Source organism: Podarcis vaucheri, assembly GCF_965113315.1.
Source record: "Podarcis vaucheri genome assembly, chromosome: 7".
NCBI classification, from domain to species: domain Eukaryota; kingdom Metazoa; phylum Chordata; class Lepidosauria; order Squamata; family Lacertidae; genus Podarcis; species Podarcis vaucheri.
The window spans coordinates 38628983-38647652 of NC_138765.1; the positions used below are offsets into that span (position 1 = coordinate 38628983).

General features: G+C 44.5%; 1 protein-coding gene and 1 long non-coding RNA gene across 3 annotated transcripts in view; one reads left to right on the forward strand and one right to left on the reverse strand.

Annotated features, from left to right (window-relative positions):
- Positions 1-18670, forward strand: part of CPNE2 (copine 2) — an 82354-nt gene that overhangs the window by 20816 nt on the left and 42868 nt on the right. The window contains exon 2 of the mRNA XM_082233491.1: positions 10469-10665. Within this exon, the coding sequence (XP_082089617.1) occupies positions 10498-10665 (168 nt within the window). The 5' untranslated portion in view covers positions 10469-10497. The remainder of the gene's footprint in view (positions 1-10468; positions 10666-18670) is intronic.
- LOC309538207 lies at positions 559-13546 on the reverse strand. 2 transcript variants are annotated; one of them, XR_014222127.1, is made up of 4 exons: positions 12431-13546; positions 9899-10019; positions 926-2335; positions 559-591 (listed from the first exon to the last, which is right to left on the reverse strand). It is a non-coding gene; the product is annotated as an uncharacterized lncRNA (long non-coding RNA). The 2 variants fall into 2 exon arrangements; XR_014222128.1 differs by lacking the exon at positions 559-591 and having other exon boundaries at positions 799-2335.

The following is an 18670-nucleotide window of genomic DNA, read 5'->3' on the forward strand; positions in this document are numbered from 1 at the left end:
ATGCTAGCTTTTCAAAGTATGCTAGTCATTTGGCAAGAACCTTAGATGCCATGCTTAGTAAATACACTTCACTGTTCAAGTACGTAAATGCTTCATGCAATGTTTGGGCTTGAGGAAGTGATGCCAGTCTCCAAATGTCTGGCTTGAAGCCACTTAGCAGCAGTCTTAATGCCCCATTTTTAGTGCCTCCCTTCCTCATAGCACCCCCAGGTAATCCCCCCTGCCGGGGGTGATCCTGCACCCTTTGGGAATGGCAGGAATAGATCAGCATCTTGAGACTCTGGAGAGCCTCTGCCAGGCAGTGTGTGGATCTGAGGTGTGAAACCTTAGGCCTGAGGGGCTGTGTGCGGCTTTCCTGGCCTTTTCTATCCAGTCCTGAGGACCTACCCTGGCCCACATCCCTTGCCTTGCCTCTTTCCAGCCCATGACCCTCTCACCATACCCTGCTCTGCACCGTCTTTGAGCCGCCCAGAGTGGCTGGGGAAACTCAGCCAAATGGGCAGGGTATAAATAATAAATTATTATTATTATTATTATTATTATTTTTATTATTATTATTTGGCTGTATTGTGTCCTCAGACTCAGAACATGCTGTTATTTATTTATTGCATTTATATGCCACCTTTTTGTCCTCCAAGGAGATCAAGGTGATGTACATGGTTCCTCTGCTCTCTCATTTTATCCTCACAACAACCCTGTAAAATAGGTTAGGCTGAGAGACAGTGACTGGCCCAAGGTCACCCAGTGAGCTTCATGGCTGAGTGGGGACCTCTTCCAGGTCCTAGTCTGACAAGACTAACCCCACTAGGATAGAGGGGTGTGTGTGTTGAAATTAGCCTACTATGCAAAGGTAAAATAGTTATACTTTGCTCCCTGTGTTTTTGCTTCTGGCCCTTCCCATCTCTAGCATGTGACCCCCAGAAACTTCCCAAGGGACAAATGTGGCCCACCCATTTCTGGTGAAGGCACTGCTGGGTTTGATGGAGAAGATGGTCTGACTTTGCACTTCCTGTTTTCCCTGCGTACATCCAGAGAGCTATTTTTAAGTGTGCCTGGAGGACTTGCAGGCACCCAGCAAGACTTCCACAGCCGGCCTTCATGTGAAGCGCCACTGAATCAGTTGCTGCAGAGAATATACTCCAGATGGGGTTGGTCGCATTTCTCCATAGTACTCAAAAATAACACAAATGAAGTAAAAAAATAGCAGCACTGGGCTGCCTGTGGAGGGGGCTGTTTTTGTTCCTTGTGCAAAATGGTCTCGCGCTAGCATGGCCCAGGGAGGCTTCTTATTATCATTATTATTTTCTTATATATATGCCACTCCTCTGACTGGGTTGCCCCAGCCAGTCTGGGCGGCTCCCAACAGAATATTAAAACCACAATAAAACATTGAAAAACTGACCTCTCTTTCTCCCTCTGCCCCCCGTCCACGAGCAACAGAGCCCGAACTGCTTTTGAAATTTCATGCCTTGCCATGCCTGGCCCTGGAGAATGCTGCAAGGCTTAAAGCCTTAGTGGCCTTGTGCAACTCAGAGTTTGGCTCATTGTGCCTACAGAGAAAGGACATTAAATAAAGTAACAAAATGAGCTCATCTTTCTCCCATCAGAGCAGCGGGGGGGGGGGGGTTGGGGCCATGTGTGTGACTAATGGCAAGGGGCAAACCAGCAAGCTGCAAGTCTGTCATTAAAACCAGGTGCAAGTTGGAGAACCCGTCAAGCTGTGAATGGGGAAAACACTCTGCCTTGTTGTTAAAAAAAGATGATGAAGGAGCAGCACAGAAGCTTCCTGTGGCTTGCCCCTGGAAATCTGGGTGTCCCTTGAGCACCCTAGAGCAAACCCAGTGCAGATGGATGCAGGCGCGAGTGTGGGTATCGGTGCAAAACCCACAGATCTGGTGGGCACTGGAGACCTTGCTGAAATGTGCAGAATTCTAGTGGAAAAGTAACAAGCATAGCATGGAACATTGTAGATGTAGAAAGAGAAAGGGATCTAGGAATCTGTGTCCTGCATACTGGAAAAAATGACTTTGGGCCAATCCAGTGGACATTCCGTTTCAGCTGTATTTGGAGCTGGCCTCCTAGCTAGGGAGCAATCAGAGTTATAGTTCAGGCTGCATTGCTAGTTTCCTGCTGTACTCATGGGGCTGTTGTGGAGTGAAACAGGCCTACCTTATCACCCTCCTGGTGTAAGGGTGAACTGCCTATGGATGTGCCTCCTCTGCAGCCAGTGTCTAAATGTCTGCAGTCTGTACTTGATTCTGCAGGTACAGGTTGAGCCATTCATTCATTTTATTTGTACGCCACTTTTCCAGAAAAGAAATTGTGCTCCAAGCAGCTTAAAACAAAAGAACAGGAGCACATTGCAAACGAAAGCAATTTCATAATAACACAGCAAAATAACATAGCAACAGTTTCACAAAAACAGCAGGACAATAACATAGTAACTGTTTCATAATAAGATTTGCAAATTAATAGCAAATCTAATAGTACACAAAAAAACAGATCTCAGTGCTGTAAATATAACAAGATTACATAAATAACATGCAGCATCCTCTAGCAAAAATAACAAGGGAGCTTCACGGTTTGACCATATAGCCCTAGGAACACCCCTCCCATGATGTTGCTTACAGTCCCTTTCCTGCAGCAGTTTCTTATAAGGCTTCCGAGAGCAAGGGGTGGGGTCGTGTTTCAGGTGTACACCTTGCAGGTCCAATGCCTGATGCAAGAGCATAGGGCCTGAAGGTTTATCTTAGCTTGTGTGCTTTGCTTGATTTTAAAATGCCAAGATGTCAGTATCTGTTTTTACAGAAACGCTCAGAATGTGCAGGTGTGCCAATAGCATTATTTAGCTGTGATTTCTGCACAGCAGCTGGGTTGGGGTTCCTGCCAACTCTACAGTGCTATGATTCTAACTTAAACACTATTTTAAGGGCTTGTTGGTGCTGACCTTTAAAAACCTAAACTGCCGCAGTTCAGTATACCTGAAGGAGCGTCTCCACCCCCATCGTTCTGCCCAGACACTGAGGTCCAGTGCCAAGGGCCTTCTGGCAGTTCCCTTGCTGTGAGAAGCCAAGTTACAGGGAACCAGGCAGAGGGCCTTCTCGGTAGTGGCCCCCGCTCTGTGGAACGCCCTCCCACCAGATGTCAAAGAGAAAAACAACTACCAGACTTTTAGAAGACATCTGAAGGCAGCCCTGTTTAGGGATGCTTTTAATGTTTAATAGATTACTGTATTTTAATATTCTGTTGAAAGCCACTCAGAGTGGCTGGGGAAACCCAGACAGATGGACGGGGTATAAATAATAAATTATTATTGTTGTTGTTGTTGTTTTCCCTCTGCCAGGCTTAGGCCATCTCAGCCAGCAGTAGCCCCACTCCTGAGCGGAGTTTGGATCTGGTGTAACTTTACACAGGTTTAATTTACTTCAGCTTCTTTCTTCCTCAGTGGATGGGCCTTTGAACCTAACTTGCATTTTCTTCCCTCCTAGTCTATCCCTTCAGAGCTAAGGCCAGTGCCAACACAGCCGTTGCAAATTTGGTTTTGGTCTGGAAAAATGATAAAAATAGAACAAGCCTGCTTATTTTAAGGCTTTGGTTGCGTGAAAAGTGTATTTAAAAAAATAATAATGGTAGGTGGAAACACTTCATTCTAGTCTGGACTTATTCTCTCTCTCTTTTTTAAAAGGTTTTTTAACAGGCCTGTAAAAACAGAGTTCTGAAGGTTTATCTAAATTGGAGGGAAGTGGATGATTAATAACCCTGAAGTCTATGACCTCAGGACTTTCCCCCTTCCTGTAGACTTCCTTATATAGCTAGTTTTTGTTTGCTCCAAGTCACACTCTTTACAAACCAAAATACCTTTCAGCATGGAAAAACGTGAGGCTGGACTCTAAGGCTGCCTATGCCCTAGATCTTTAAGTGCATTCTCCACACGCACACCCCACTGATTTTGCATTATAACAATTCAAAACATGTATGCAGTGCAACAAATAAACATTAGTTAACATGAAATAACCATAATGTCTGCTTATATACAGTGGTACCTCAGGTTACAGATGCTTCAGGTTACAGACTCTGCTGACCCAAAAAATTGTACCTCGGGTTAAGAATTTTGCTTCAGGACGAGAACAGAAATCGCGCAGTGGCAGCTGGAGGCCCCATTAGCTAAAGTGGTACCTCAGGTTAAGAACAGTTTCAGGTTAAGAACAGACCTTCAGAACAAATTACCATATTTTTCGCCCCATAAGACGCACTTTTTCCCCTCCAAAAATGAAGGGGAAATCGGGGTGCGTCTTATGGGGCGAATGCCTGCAAGCCTCGCGCGCCCGGCAGGAGGTCCCACCGGGTGCGCGAGGCTTGGGGCGGCAGCCTGTCGCCCGAAGCACGGGGAGCCCTCCGGAGGGCTTCCCCTGCTTCAGGCGAGTGTCAGCAAGCCTCGCGCTCCCGGCAGGAGGTCCCACCGGGTGCGCGAGGCTTGGGGCGGCAGCCTGTCGCCCGAAGCACGGGGAGCCCTCCGGAGGGCTCCCCCTGCTTCGGGCGAGTGTCTGCAAGCCTCGCACACCCGGCAGGAGGTCCCACCGGGTGCGCGAGGCTTGGGGCGGCAGCCTGTGCTTCGGGCTCCCCGTGCTTCGGGCTCCCCATGCTTCGGACTGCTTGCGGGCATGCAGAAGCTTGGGGCGCGCTGAGCTCGGCACGCCCCAAGCTCCTGGTGTAGCGCAGGGGTCCGCTAGCCCTGGGAGAGGCGCCCGGCTCTCCCACGCTAGCAGAGACCTTGCCGGCACGCAGAAGCTTGGGGCGCGCTGAGCTCCGCACGCCCCAAGCTCCTGGTGTAGCGCAGCGCACCTGGGGGGGAAATAATTTTTTTCCCCTTTATTTCCCCCCAAAAAACCTAGGTGCGTCTTATGGGCCGGTGCGTCTTATGGGGCGAAAAATACGGTAAGTTCTTAACCCGAGGTATCACTGTATACACCTTTAAAGCACATTTGAAGTACCTTCTTTCCCTCAAAGAATTCTAGGCACAACAACAACAACAACAACAACAACAACAACAACAACAATAAATAATAATAATAATAATAATAATAATAATAATAATAATAATAATAATTAATACCCTGCCCATCTAGCTGGGTTTCCCAAGCCACTCTGGGCAGCTTCCAACCGAGTACTAAAAACACAATACAGCATCAAACATTAAAAACTTCCCTAAACTGCTTTCAGATGTCTTTTAAAAGTAAGTTTGCTATAGTTTACTCCTCACAGAGTTACAATTCACAGCAACCCTTCACAAACTACAGTGGCCAGAATTCTTTGAGGGAAAGAATGTGCTTTAAAGGTATAGCATGTGCACAGCTTAAGGCTCAAGATATTAAGCCTTGGGTATTGGTATAATAGGGCCTGAGGCCTATGTTGTGATAGATTTCCATTCCCCTCCCTCCAACCTCTCCCTCTCTCCTCCTTGGGCACTCACATTTAGCCTAAGTGTTCTGCATAGCTCTGAGCCTCCTGGGGGGTTTTCTGCTTAATGCTTGTTTACTAGTATAGAAACCATAGCATCATTAAAATGATGTCCATTACTCTAACAGAGCTGTAGTTATACTAATGTGGAAACACCCAATTCATGCAAGCAGCTAAGACGAAGAATCTGCCTACCAAAACACAGGCATTAAAATAAAACATCCGCCATCAAAAAATACCACAGAGCAATCCCACTAAAACATTAAAATATAAACACCCAAAGTTAAAATGTAATCGTAAACGTAACTGGAAACCGTCATGTAACAGGAAATATAATAACTTACAAATGTGCACGTTTATAAAATAATATCGGAGGATACTGCAGCACTGGGTGAATAGATAATGGTGTTTATTTAATTAGTGTCATCATCACCATTTAATTTCTAGTGTTTTATTATTTTTATATAATATGAATTGCTTCCTGTGAAACATCTCAAAGGAGTTTAACAAAAATAAATAAAACAATTTCGGATATTAAAAATCATATATAAAAACAATTACAACAATTTCAGATATAAAACCAATTTCAAATCCAATACAGATACAAGTGCAGATAAAAAATTCTCCCCTCAAAAGGTTTGTTGAAAAAGGAAGGTATTGAATAGGTGCTGAAAGGACAACAGAGATAGTACCTATCTCATGCATATTAGTATTTATGTAGTCAGTTTCAAAGTACTTAACACACATGATCTCAAACTATAGTCCTAAATACTTGCTGAAGCATAAGCTCCACCCTGTGCTGTAAGACACACTTCAGAGCAAACATGCATATGATTGTGCTATTAATCTTTATGACAGTTCTGCAAGGCAGGATAGTATTAACTCCATGTTGCAGTTGGGAATAAAGCTGACTGTTCTTAGACCTCCTGGAAAGGAATCTGTGGCTCGGGCAACATTTGAATGATAGATTTTCTCTTACTCCTCCTACTTTGCCCAAAACCCTTTTGAAATTGTGGTTCAGTTTCATGACGGGGATGAACATGAGGTATGGATGCTTTCCTACAAAAACGAAGTACAGTGGTACCTTGGGTTACAGACGCTTCAGGTTACACACTCCACTAACCCAGAAATAGTACCTCAGGTTAAGAACTTTGCTTCAGGATAAGAATAGAAATTGTGCTCTGGTGGCGCAGCAGCAGTGGGAGGCCCCATTAGCTAAAGTGGTACCTCAGGTTAAGAACAGTTTAGATTTAGATAGATAAGATTTAGATAAATTTATCGTCATTGTCCGTATATACACAGTATACACAACAACGAAAATCAAACACCCACCCAAAGACCGGGTTCACATATACATTTGCACGTATTTCCGAACTCTCATCCTATTTAAACATAATCTATAAAACATAACATAATCCAGAATATAGCATGACCTATAAGAATGGACCTCCAGAACGAATTAAGTTCTTAACCCGAGGTACCACTGTATGTCTTTTTTTTGTCTTTCAGAACTATTGTTTTTCTTAACACACAGTTTCATTTCAGTGTAATTGACTACCCCTTAATCTATAACTAAGCCGACAAAGTTTTTTTTAACAGCCTGACCCTTATTTAAACAACTACAATTACTGCCTGAGCATGACACACGAGGGGCTGCAAGATTTCTCCCGCCTGTCTTTCAGAGAAATTCAAAAGACTCTAGTTGTTTTTGCTGCAGCGAATGGAGTAACAAAGCTACCTGATATGTAATTTGCTCTAAAAGCCCCTGTTTTGCACTGGTTTCCAAAGCAGGGCATGTTAGGAAATGAATCACTATTTCCCCCTTCCCCAATAATAATAAAGAATATTTAGTGAAATGCTTGGGTTGGTTGGTGCAGCTGATAGTATTTGCAGCTGCAACTCAAAGAGAAAGTTTATTTGGGAGGGGGTACGTGTTTGTGTGCAGCGACAGTTTTCATCTGTGTACACAGGCCTTGATGTATGTTCAGTAAAGTCAGGATGGATCTACCACCTGAGACGTGCTTGCGCACCCACACACTCTTAATTCCTAGTAGTAGTAGTAGTAGTAGTAGTAATAATAATAATAAATTTATTATTTATACCCCACCCATCTGGCTAGGTTTCCCCAGCCACTCTGTGCGGCTTCCAACAAAAGATTAAAAATACATTAAAACTTCCTTAAACAGGGCTGCCTTCAGATGTCTTCTAAAAGTCAGATGTTTATTTCCTTGACACCTGAAGGGTGTTCCACACACCCTCCCTTCAGGTGTCTAGGGGATTAAGAATTACACAACTTTTAGAAGACATCTGGAAGCAGCCCTGTATCAGGAGGTTTTTAATGACTTGTGTTTTTATTATGTTTTTAGATATGCTGTTAGCTGCCCAGAGTGGCTGGGGAAACCTAGCCAGATGGGCAGGGAATTATTATTATTATTATTATTATTATTATTATTATTATTATTATTATTATTATTTTATTTTCCCTCCCAACTTTTCACCTCAAAGTTTAAAATCAGGGCAATATGGAGACTGTGGGAAATAGGAACTGCATAGGAATGTATGCATGTATATCTGAAGGAGCATCTCCACCCCCATCGTTCTGCCCAGACACTGAGGTCCAGCGCCGAGGGCCTTTTGGTGGTTCCCTCACTGCGAGAAGCCAAGTTACAGGGAACCAGGCAGTGGGCCTTCTCGGTAGTGGCACCCACCCAGTGGAACGCCCTCCCACCGGATGTCAAAGAGAAAAACAACTACCAGACTTTTAGAAGACATCTGTTTAGGGAAGCTTTTAATGTCTGATGCATTACTGTATTTTAATATTTTGTTGGAAGCCGCCCAGAGTGGCTGGGGAAGCCCAGCCAGATGGGCAGGGTATAAATAATAAATTATTATTATATTATTATATGAGAGCCAGGATCTCTGCAAGCAGCTGTAAGTTTGTGAAATAAAGACTCTGAAGTTTAACACACCCTAATACCTGGTGCTGTCCAGATGTTTTGGACTAACAGCTTCCATCTGCTCCAACCAGCATGGCTTTTTTTTTGGGGGGGAGACTCCTTAGAGAGATTCTGTTTCTGTAGCTGGTGTCATTGATTCTCTCTGCATCTGCAAGCAACTTGGAGTAGAGGGGCCCCCTGAGCATGTGCAGAGATCTTCCCAGCCAGCTGCTATGCCTCTGTATTCAGGAGCAGTGGCTGTAGAGCAAGCTGTCTTTCTGCAGACTGAGCCCTCCCTCCTAACCTGGCTGATGTTGTTCTGCCTCTCTTATGGACATGGCTGGCCTGCCACCTTCTGCCCAGGACTTGAAACTGTCAGGAAGATGTGACATCTCTGTTGGCGGAGAAATTGAGATGCAGCTGAAAGGGCCTGGGGCCGGGGGAGCTTGGAGAGATGGCTGACCCTGAACAGAATGAAGAGCACAGCTGTCAGCAGCTGCCCACAGGAAGAGACAGCAGAGCCGTCATCCGTGGGCAGTCATGCCTTTTGAGAATTAAAAAAGAGAGGGCTGTGAATCAGGTTTTAATGTTCTCCCATAGGGAAGCAGATGCGGTCCACCGAACTGGGGAGAGGATGCTGAAGGTTTTGAGCTGGAGGGAGTGGCAGTTCCAAGGATGTTCACCCGGGTGGCCCTCGTTTCAGAGATGGAGATGTTGAAAGCAGCGTGTTAGTTGGGGTTGGTCACTTGTCTGTCCAGATAGCTGCACAGCCAGGGCGGGGAAGTTTGTTCAGTCCAGGGATTAGGAACCTTCTGGGCACAAGAAGGAGCCAAGGATGGGACTTAATCTTTGTACAGCTGACTGCATTGCAAATGTGCAAAAGCCAATTGTATCTACACTCATTTATCTCCACTGCATTATAGAATTGTAGAGTTGGAAGGAACCCAAAGGGTCATGTAGCCTGTTGTGTGTGTGTGTACAAGAGGCATTATCATTGTTCAGTGGCATGTTCCAGTTAGGACAAGGCACTCAAGGAGGGTGTGGAGCCAGTGATGGGGTGCCTTGGGGAAGGTTCTGAGAGCCAGATAGAGATGCTTAGAGGGCCACATTTGTCCTCCTGTGTCATTGTGAGAGTCACACCCATCGTTCTGGCCACAGCCACTGTTTCTCTCTCACCTCACCTGCCAGTGACATGTGGCCCCTGGAAGACTCTGCAACTGTCATATAGATTCCATCACTCAGACAGAAAAATTGCAATAGAGCAAGCCAATAAAAATATTCAAAATAATAGAGGAGCAATAAGAGAAGCAGTGAAATAGGGAATTAAGAGCAATGTGTGAATTAAGAGCAATACAAAAAGCAGTGAAATAGCAGCAAAACGTATTAGCAATAAATAGCAACATCCAACTTGGCACTGTATCATTGTACTGAATGAAATAACTCATTGCTAGATCAATGAACAGCAGTGAAATATACTTGCCAAGGGAAACCAATTTGGAGCAAACCTGTCTTAAATGTTTGTTTGAAGGGACTTATGGTCCTCACTTGGAATTGAGTTCCATCAATGTGCATCTTGACACATCACCTTATTTTGTTTTATATTTTATTCTACTTTATGTTGAATTTCTGAAATTACAGAAAAAACAAAACTTCAGTATCATTCTCACAATGACCCAAATTGGGGACACAATGAAAATGCTAAGCATAAGCGATATTAAATCGAGCTTTCAGCCGTAAGGAAAATAAAGCAAAGACCCAAAACTACACCTCTGTTAGTTTGATGGAAGAATAAAGTTGTAACAAGTTGCAGTCTTAACCACAAATATAACAAAGTTAAAACTAAAAGCAATGGGGAGGGCAGCTGAAGCTGAGAAGAGGGAATCTGCAGTGGAGTGAGTACACAGGATTGATATGACATTTGAACTCAGAACTTAGCTCACGTGTTTGGCCACTATGTTACATGGGTGGTCAAAGCACCAGCAAGACTCATCTCTCCTTGTAGCAAATGCCTTTTTATGGGGAATTTATGAGTTTCATCCCTCCCCTAGTACTAATAAACCTTTCTACCCTTGCAGATTGTCGGGAATTGTTGCTGCCTGAGCTGATGGCGTACACAACCAGCTCCAGCCCTTCCGTGCCAGTCGGGCCCCAGTACTGCGTTTGCAAAGTCGAACTGTCTGTGTGTGGCCAAAATCTTCTGGACAGAGATGTCACCTCTAAATCTGACCCCTTCTGTGTCTTATTTATGGAAGTCAATGGCAAGTGGACAGAGGTAAGGCCCAAAATGTTGCCCTGTGTCAGGAATGGCCATCCTCCATTGGCCAGTGGGTGCGAGTTACAAAATGGCTGCCACAGGAGCATGGTATGACACAAAATGGTGGTTGTGGGAGAGTGATATAATGGATTCCGTGTTGGAGAGGCTGAGACAGAAGATCAGCTAACAAGAATTTTGTCATGGGCTGGTTGGATGCAGAAGAGTGATGGGAGGCCCCGGCTGTGGAACCCCCAAGGGAAGAAGGCTCAGAGCGAGGGGATTGGTGGTGGGGTGACACCAAGTGGTTGGAGAAATAAGAGGGAGCAGACTGGGAGGAGGTGGTGCCAGAAGCTGAGGCAAGAGGGTTTAGTTAGCAGGAAGAGTCTGTGGCAGAGAGAGGTCCAGAATCAGTGGCAGAAAAGGAGGCTGGAGAGGAGATGGGCCAAGAGGCAATATGTTCCTGGCAATGATAAGAATATTAAAGTTCATTTAGATAGAGAACCGGATTTGACACACATTCAAGCATTTACAAACCTAATCCCTGGTAAGAATTCAAAAGGGTGAGGGCTGGTCAGTTACATGCATGCTTGGAGGATACGAATTCTCTATTTAAATAATAATAATAATTTAGGTTTTCACATAATACATCTTAGGAACACAATATATTACAATTCTTATTTTTCTGTGACTTCCCATATCACTTGATAATACGTTATATCGCTACTCTCTGAACTGCCCATTTGTGAGGATGTGGATTCTCTCTATCCATCACAATCTGGCTTGAGGTCTGGGTACTGCTCTGAGGCTGCCTAGGTTGCCCTGAAGGACACCCTTTGTTGGGGAAGAAACAGAGGGAGTGCAGCACCGCTGAATCTCTCCACCATTCAAGCAGCGTTACGAGTTATAATCCAATATTTGTAAGCTGACCCATTGGCTTTTTTGTGTGATCCCCCCACCCTGGAAATAGTAGATTCTTGCAGTCCTGGGTGTGGTGGAAGGTGGTGGACTCTCCTTCATTGGAGGTTTTTAAGCAGAGGTTGGACGGCCAGGGATTCTCTAGCTGTGATTCCTCCATTGCAGGGGGTTGGTCTAGGTGACTCTTTGGGTCCCTTCTAATTCCACAGTTCTATGATTCTATGAAAGACTGTGAATCTGTGGCCCAGGAATCAGTTATTTTCTGGGCAGAAACCTCAATGGCCTCCTGCTTGCTTTGGTCATACATTTCTGTTATCTTCTCTTTGCAGACACCTGTTTTGATTAAATCTGCTGGCAATTTGTTCCCTTTCATAGACTTCTTAAAACGTTGTTATAGCTTTATCAGGAAGTCCAAAGAGCAAGCAGTTAACCCAAGGAGCAACGGTCAGCAATCACTCTGCAGGGATTCCTTGTCTGTTCAGCTTACCGGCAGTAGATTGTCCGCCATCCTCTTCTTGACTTGTGCCAACTTCCCACAAGCTCCTCCAAAAGGAGGAGACTGCGGGCAGGCTGGCCAACAAGCCTGCTGCTTCCATCTCCATCTTTGGACAACCACTAGGTTCTAACCAGTGTCAGTCCTCCTCAGAGCAGACCCATGGGAAATAATCATTCCAATCAGCCTACTCTGAGTATTTCTTGGATACAACCCATTAAGTCCAGAGTCTAAAACCACCCAACTGCCCCACTGTTAAGCAAGGTTTTCTATAGCAGTTGTTCACTCTCCAAACAGATACTACTGTTGGCTTTCTTTGACAAGAAAACCGCATGCTGTGTGAAATGGAGTACGGACACACACACACACATTGACTTGAAAGATGGTTCCTCTCTTCTGCGCTAATATATTCAGAGAGAAGACACATTGTACTGCCCAGCAGCTGGGATTTGCATGCTCTTGGGTTTATTTTGTGAATAACATTTTTTGCCCATAAGGAAGAATCAGCCCTGGTTTCTCAAAGCGGACGGCGTTGTTGCTTTGGATGATATTGGGGGGGGGGGTAAAAACTCTGTTGTGATGAGAGGCAGATGGACACAGGAAAACAGCTGTGTTGTAGAACTGCTCAAGGAAGGAATTGGAAGCTTGTTTACACAGCTTTGTTTACATGGTCAGAAGCTGCCAGAAGGTTCTGCTCTTTCCCCTTGTAGTCTGCACTGGAGTCATTTACTCTGCAATCACTTCTTCTGCCCAAATGGTATCTGCCCTTTGGATGAAACAGTGTGGTAGGGTGAAAGCAAATCCACTGTGATGTTCGTGTGTATGCATTTACATGCATGCAAAACCAGATTGATCCACTCCTATGGAAGGGGACATAACTTATTTTGGCTGTGTACACATCATACATTTAAAGTACATGTGCCCCCCGCCCGAGAATCATGGGAAATGTAGTTTGCTAAGTGTGCTGGGAATTGTAGCTCTGTGAAAGGCTAAACTACAGTTCCCATAATTTTATTTTGGGGTGGGTGGGTGGGTCAGGGAGGGGTGTTGTGTACTTTGCATATATGGCATTTTACGCAGCATGTTGAAGCGGTGAACTCTGAAGAATGGCAACTCTGCCGAGCTAGTCTGAGCAAATTTTGAGAAGGCAAAAGGGGGAGATAGTGAATTTACCAAGAACCAGAAAATGCAGTGCCTGTCTGGTGAATGAGCGGGTAGTAACTCCTTAACTGATGCTATGTTCATGCTTGATGCAACCAAGAGGATTGTCTGGAGTTGAAGGGGAAGCCAAATACAGTATATTTGTGGTTCCATGTTTATCTTCAGCTGCAGGGGGTAGTGTGTTACAATTTCATGGTGAAGACTTTAGGTGCAGAAGGTTCCAGGTTCAGTCTGCAACATCTCCAGGTAGGCTGGAAAAAGACCCTGGAGAGCCATTCCTGCCAATCACTGTACACAATGCTGAGTTGGCTGGAGCAATGATTTGACTTGGTATAAAGTAGCTTCCTATGTTATTATGTTCTTCCAATGAACAGTATTGTGAGGCTCAGACTGCAGGGCAGGGGGGAAAGCAGATGTTAGTAAGAGAAGTGTTGGGGCAACTGATTTTGGAGCTAAGGAAACAGGGATGGCAAACCATGCTTAGTAACATAGGCAGTTTTAGGGCTGGGACTGATGGGAGTTGTAGTTCAAAATGTCTGGAGGGGACCAGGCTGGTGAAGGTTGGTGTAATAGGAAGTTTGTTCCTGAATGAAAAAGATTCCCTTTCCTCCTTTTCGTATTCTGAAGTGCTATTTTTCACTGCCCTGTTGCTCCAAGCTCCTTCTCTGTTCAGGGTTTTCATCAGAACTGAAGTGTATGTGTTTCTTTCTCTCCCTCCCTCTCTCTCTCTCTCTGTAATGCCAACTTTTCAGATGTGTGGTTTTTATTTCGCCTGGGTTATTTTTGGACTGTTGCTTCAGAAAAACATGCGGCGCGGAATGTGAGAGAGAGGAGTCTTCAATGGGCAGTCTGTGAGACGCAGGCTGCTGCTTGCTGCTCCGATTCTGAAGGGAGGTCAGAGGATTGTCTGAGCTGGCAGCGGGTGTGGAAAAGGGGGAGAGGGCATATTTTCAGCCTGCCCACCAGAACCTGGGCAGCCTCCAGAAAGATGTGAAACAAAGAACAGTCACTGACTCCTCCTGAATGTAAAAGTCTCCAGTGGGAAAGGCTTGCTGGCACCAAGAAATCAAAATTGAGGCTGCATTTTTAAGTGTCGCTTGAAAAGTCCCCTTTCATCGGTCAGATAATAGTGGTTTGGGGGCAGATTCTGGCCCACTAGGGAACAAGAGGGAGGTAACAGCTTGCTGAGTGGGACCCCCAAGGTTTCTGAAAGTACAAAAAACATCTACCTGCTACAAAGCCCCCATAGGGATGACTGTGCTCGGTAGCAGTGGAAAGCTGGGCGTCAGCTGGAAAACAAAAATGGAAAACTGAGATGGGGTGTGGAATGGAGTTTCTGAGGTGCACTGAGCAGAAACACTTCTGTTAGGAGTTGGGAATATATTGCAAAACTCTGTCGCAGGTCCCACTTGTTTGTGATCTGCAAGGAAAATATCACAACTTTTCACTCTCTCTCTTTTCCACATTCCTTTGCATTCCATACCATGGATGGTTCTATGGAATCTATAAAGAAGGCAATAAAAATGTTGTTAGGCAATAATTTTTTATTACTTTTTTTGCAGATGTGTGTAAAGCAGCCTTTTATGGGGCAGGACATGCAAATGCGTGTGGATAAAAATGGGGGTTGTTTTTTGTTTTGTTTTTTGCAATTTGCTACCTTTTCTTTTCTTTTTATATAATGAAACATCAAACATTAAAAACTTCCCTCAACAGGGCTGCCTTTGGATGTCTTCAAAAAGTCAGATAGTTGTTTCCTTGACCTCTGATGGGAGGGCATTCCACAGGGCGGGTGCCACTACCGAGAAGGCCCTCTGCCTGGTTCCCTGTAACCTCACTTTTCGCAGTGAGGGAATTGCCAGAAGGCCCTCAGAACTGGACCTCAGTGTCTGGGCTGAACGATGGGGTTGGAGACACTCCTTCAGGTATACTGGGCTGAGGCCATTTAGGGCTTTAAAGGTCAGCACCAACACTTTGTATTGTGCTTGGAAATGTACTGAGAACCAATGTAGATCTTTCAGGACCAGTGTTATATGGTCTCAGCAGCCACTTCCATCCATGGTGGTCAGCCACCATTTTTATTTACTCAAGATGCATGGCCCTGAATATAACAAACATTGTTCCTTGACCTTCCTTGGAGCACTTTGTGCCATATTTGGATCTGCAGTGCCAGCCTTTTTGTGGATAATGACTAAAAGCTGGAACAAGAAGCAATTAACTCTGTAGCTATGCAAAGGATGTTCAATGAATTCCCTCTAGTTAATCAGTGTTGGTGTGTACAAATTAACTAGACATTTTTCAAAAAGATTTAAAAGATCTGCTGAAATCTGCAGTTTCCCTTAAATCTCAGCCAGGCTGGGGGGTTGGGGAGTCGCATGGAAAATGAGCTCGGATCCTGGGTTTGAATCAGACCGAAGCTAAGAAATCACATCTTAGATGGGTGAATCATTCCCAGCCATACAGTCAAATGGACTTATTTGTACAACCTGCAGTTAAATGAGGTTAGTAGTACAGCTGCCCATTGTTATTTAGCAGAAACGTAGGTATAAATACAACTAAAATATAAAATAAATTTACAAATGAAACAAAAAATAAAGTGTGAAGCTGCAGCATACAGTGCCACAGTGAAACATATCATTCAGTGCAGAGAGAAACCACAATCTACAATCAATTTCGGAGTTTCAAGGTTGTGCTATGTAATTACTACTAATACGTAGCTGATTATTTGATTGCCATCCTCCCAAAAGATCGTGTAGGAAGCCGTTTTGAGAAGATAATATTCCTTTTCTGCTCTCTCTCCCCCCCACACCCCCGACAGCTGGTCCACAGTAACTCGCTGTTCCATTTCCCTTCCAACCTCCCCTTGTATTTTTAGCAAAATTACCATATTGTTGATATGCATTTCCAAACATTTCTCCCATTTTTAAAAATACATTTCAGCAGAGCTTCTTTCCCTTTTTCCCTCTCCCACCCCACTCACCATTTTTGACTCTCCCCCAACACACACGTTGCGTACCTATTTCTAGCTTTCAAATGTTCACAGGTTTTGTTAATATCCTTTTCCTGTTTGGCATCTATGCGCATTGGCAGGGTGGAATGGTGGCGTGCCGAAACGAAACACGAGGAGTGATGGCGGACAGTAATTTACATACCTCTAAAAGGAGATTCAGAAAAATCTATGGTAAAGAAGTCTATCAATGGATACTAGTCATGATAGCCATATTATGAAGCTTAGGGTTGTGCATAGAGCGCCTACTCTGTGGCAGCCCCAGAATTGTGGAACCCCTTCCCTTCACCTTCATGATACAGCTTTGCGGAAGTTGCACCTTTTAAGACCCTGGCCGTTTGAAACTTGTATGTTCATTTATTCTTTTATTTATTACATTTCTATACCGCCCTCCATCCATAGATCTCAGGGCAGCTGACAACATAAAATTACAATATAAAAAAGCAGAATACAGAATAAAAATAAGAACCAAAACAAAGAGAGATTTTAGGAGTTTCTGCGTTCTTGCGGTTGTACAGTGGTACCTCTGGTTACGTACTTAATTTGTTCCGGAGGTCTGCTCTTAACCTGAAACTGTTCTTAACCTGAAGCACCACTTTGGCTAATGGGGCCTCCCGCTGCTGCTGTGCCGCCGGAGCACGATTTCTGTTCTCATCCTGAAGCAAAGTTCTTAACCTGAGGTACTATTTCTGGGTTAGCGGAGTCTGTAACCTGAAGCATATGTAACCCAAGGTTGTAGTTTGCTTTGTAATGTTTTTATTGTTGCATTTTAAATTGTTGTGACAATTTAACCCTGATGATGAAAGGCGAGGGAGGAGAGCAGCAACGACATAAAAAGCCTGCTGAATCAGACCAATGGCTCATCTAGCCTAGCACCCTGTTCCTACAGTGGCCAACCAAATGCCCATTATGGAATGCTGGCAAGCAGGATTCAAGTTTAAGAGCACCTCCCCTCCTGCGATTCCTAGCAGCTGGTATTCAGAGGCATACTGCCTCCAACCAGGGAGGTAGAACATAGCCATTGTGACTAGAAGTCGTGGATAGCCATATTCTCCATGAAAAGGCCGGTAAAAAGTGGTAATAATAATAATAATAATAATAATAATAATAATAATAATAATAATAATAATAATAAATTTTATTTAAACCCCGCCCGCCCTTGCCAGAGCTGGGCTCAGGGCGGCTAACATCAGTAAAATTACAGTAAAAACATAATAGGGAAAAAACCTCAATTTAAAATACAGGTTAAAATGCAATTTAAAAGGCAGCCTCATTTTAAAAGTAGCCCATAGATCAAAACCATAAGGGGAGGGAAACATAAGGGTCAGACTGAGTCCAAACCAAAGGCCAGGCAGAATAGCTCTGTCTTGCAGGCCCTGTGGGAAGATGTCAAGTCCCGCAGGGCCCTAGTCTCTTGTGACACAGCTTTCCACCAAGTCGGGGTCAGTACTGAAAAGGCCCTGGCCCTAGTTGATAAAAAAACAGAAGCATACCCACTTCATACCCAGAAATAGAGGGAGAATGCTGGAGAGTCCTTGTGGCTTGCGAGGAAACCCTCCCCAGAACCCAAAGAGGACTTTGGTGAGGGCAGAGAAGAGATTGGAGGTGCAGCGGGGCTTTGTTTAGGCTGCTCAGCCTCCCTGGCTAACAGCTGGTACAGTGGTGCCCCGCAAGACGAATGCCTCGCAAGACGAAAAACTCGCTAGACGAAAGGGTTTTTCGGTTTTGCGTTGCTTCGCTAGACGAATTTCCCTATGGGCTTGCTTCGCAAGACGAAAACGTCTTGCGCCTTTTTTTTTAAAGCCGCTTGAAGAGGCGCAGTTGCGACGGACCGTGCTTCGCAAGACGAAAAACATCGCAAGACGAAAAGTCTCGCGGAACGAATTCTTTTCGTCTTGCGAGGCACCACTCTATGTGGGGTAGCACAGCCAACACTTTTCTGCCCGTCCTGCAGCCTCCTGTCAGCCCCAGAGCTTCAATACTAGTTGTGTATATTTTTGGTACGGTATTTTTGATTTGTGGAGAGGAGTATTTTGAAGAGAGAGTATGGTAGAGAGGGCATTTATGTGATTTTCACTTTTGCTTGTGGGGTGCCGGAACGTAACCCTCCCCCACATAACTGGGGAGTCGCTTGCAGTCCAGAACAGGTTGGCAAATGCTAATATAAGCTCTCATCATGAGTTTATTGTGTGCGAACAAGTTAGTTCTATCTACAAATTGTTCATTTAGAAAATTTTTTTTATTATTCTTATTAGTTGTTGTAGTTGCAGCAGCAGCACCTTTCTGCCCAACTAGTGATACAAAATACAAAATATATACAATATTAAAAACAACAATATGGATAAAAACAATGGTTGAAGCAGAACAAAGCTGTTACCGGGGAGAAGCAGAATGAAATTTAAAGCCCATCAAAAATCAGGCAGAGATTTTACTAATGGCATGCCAAAATG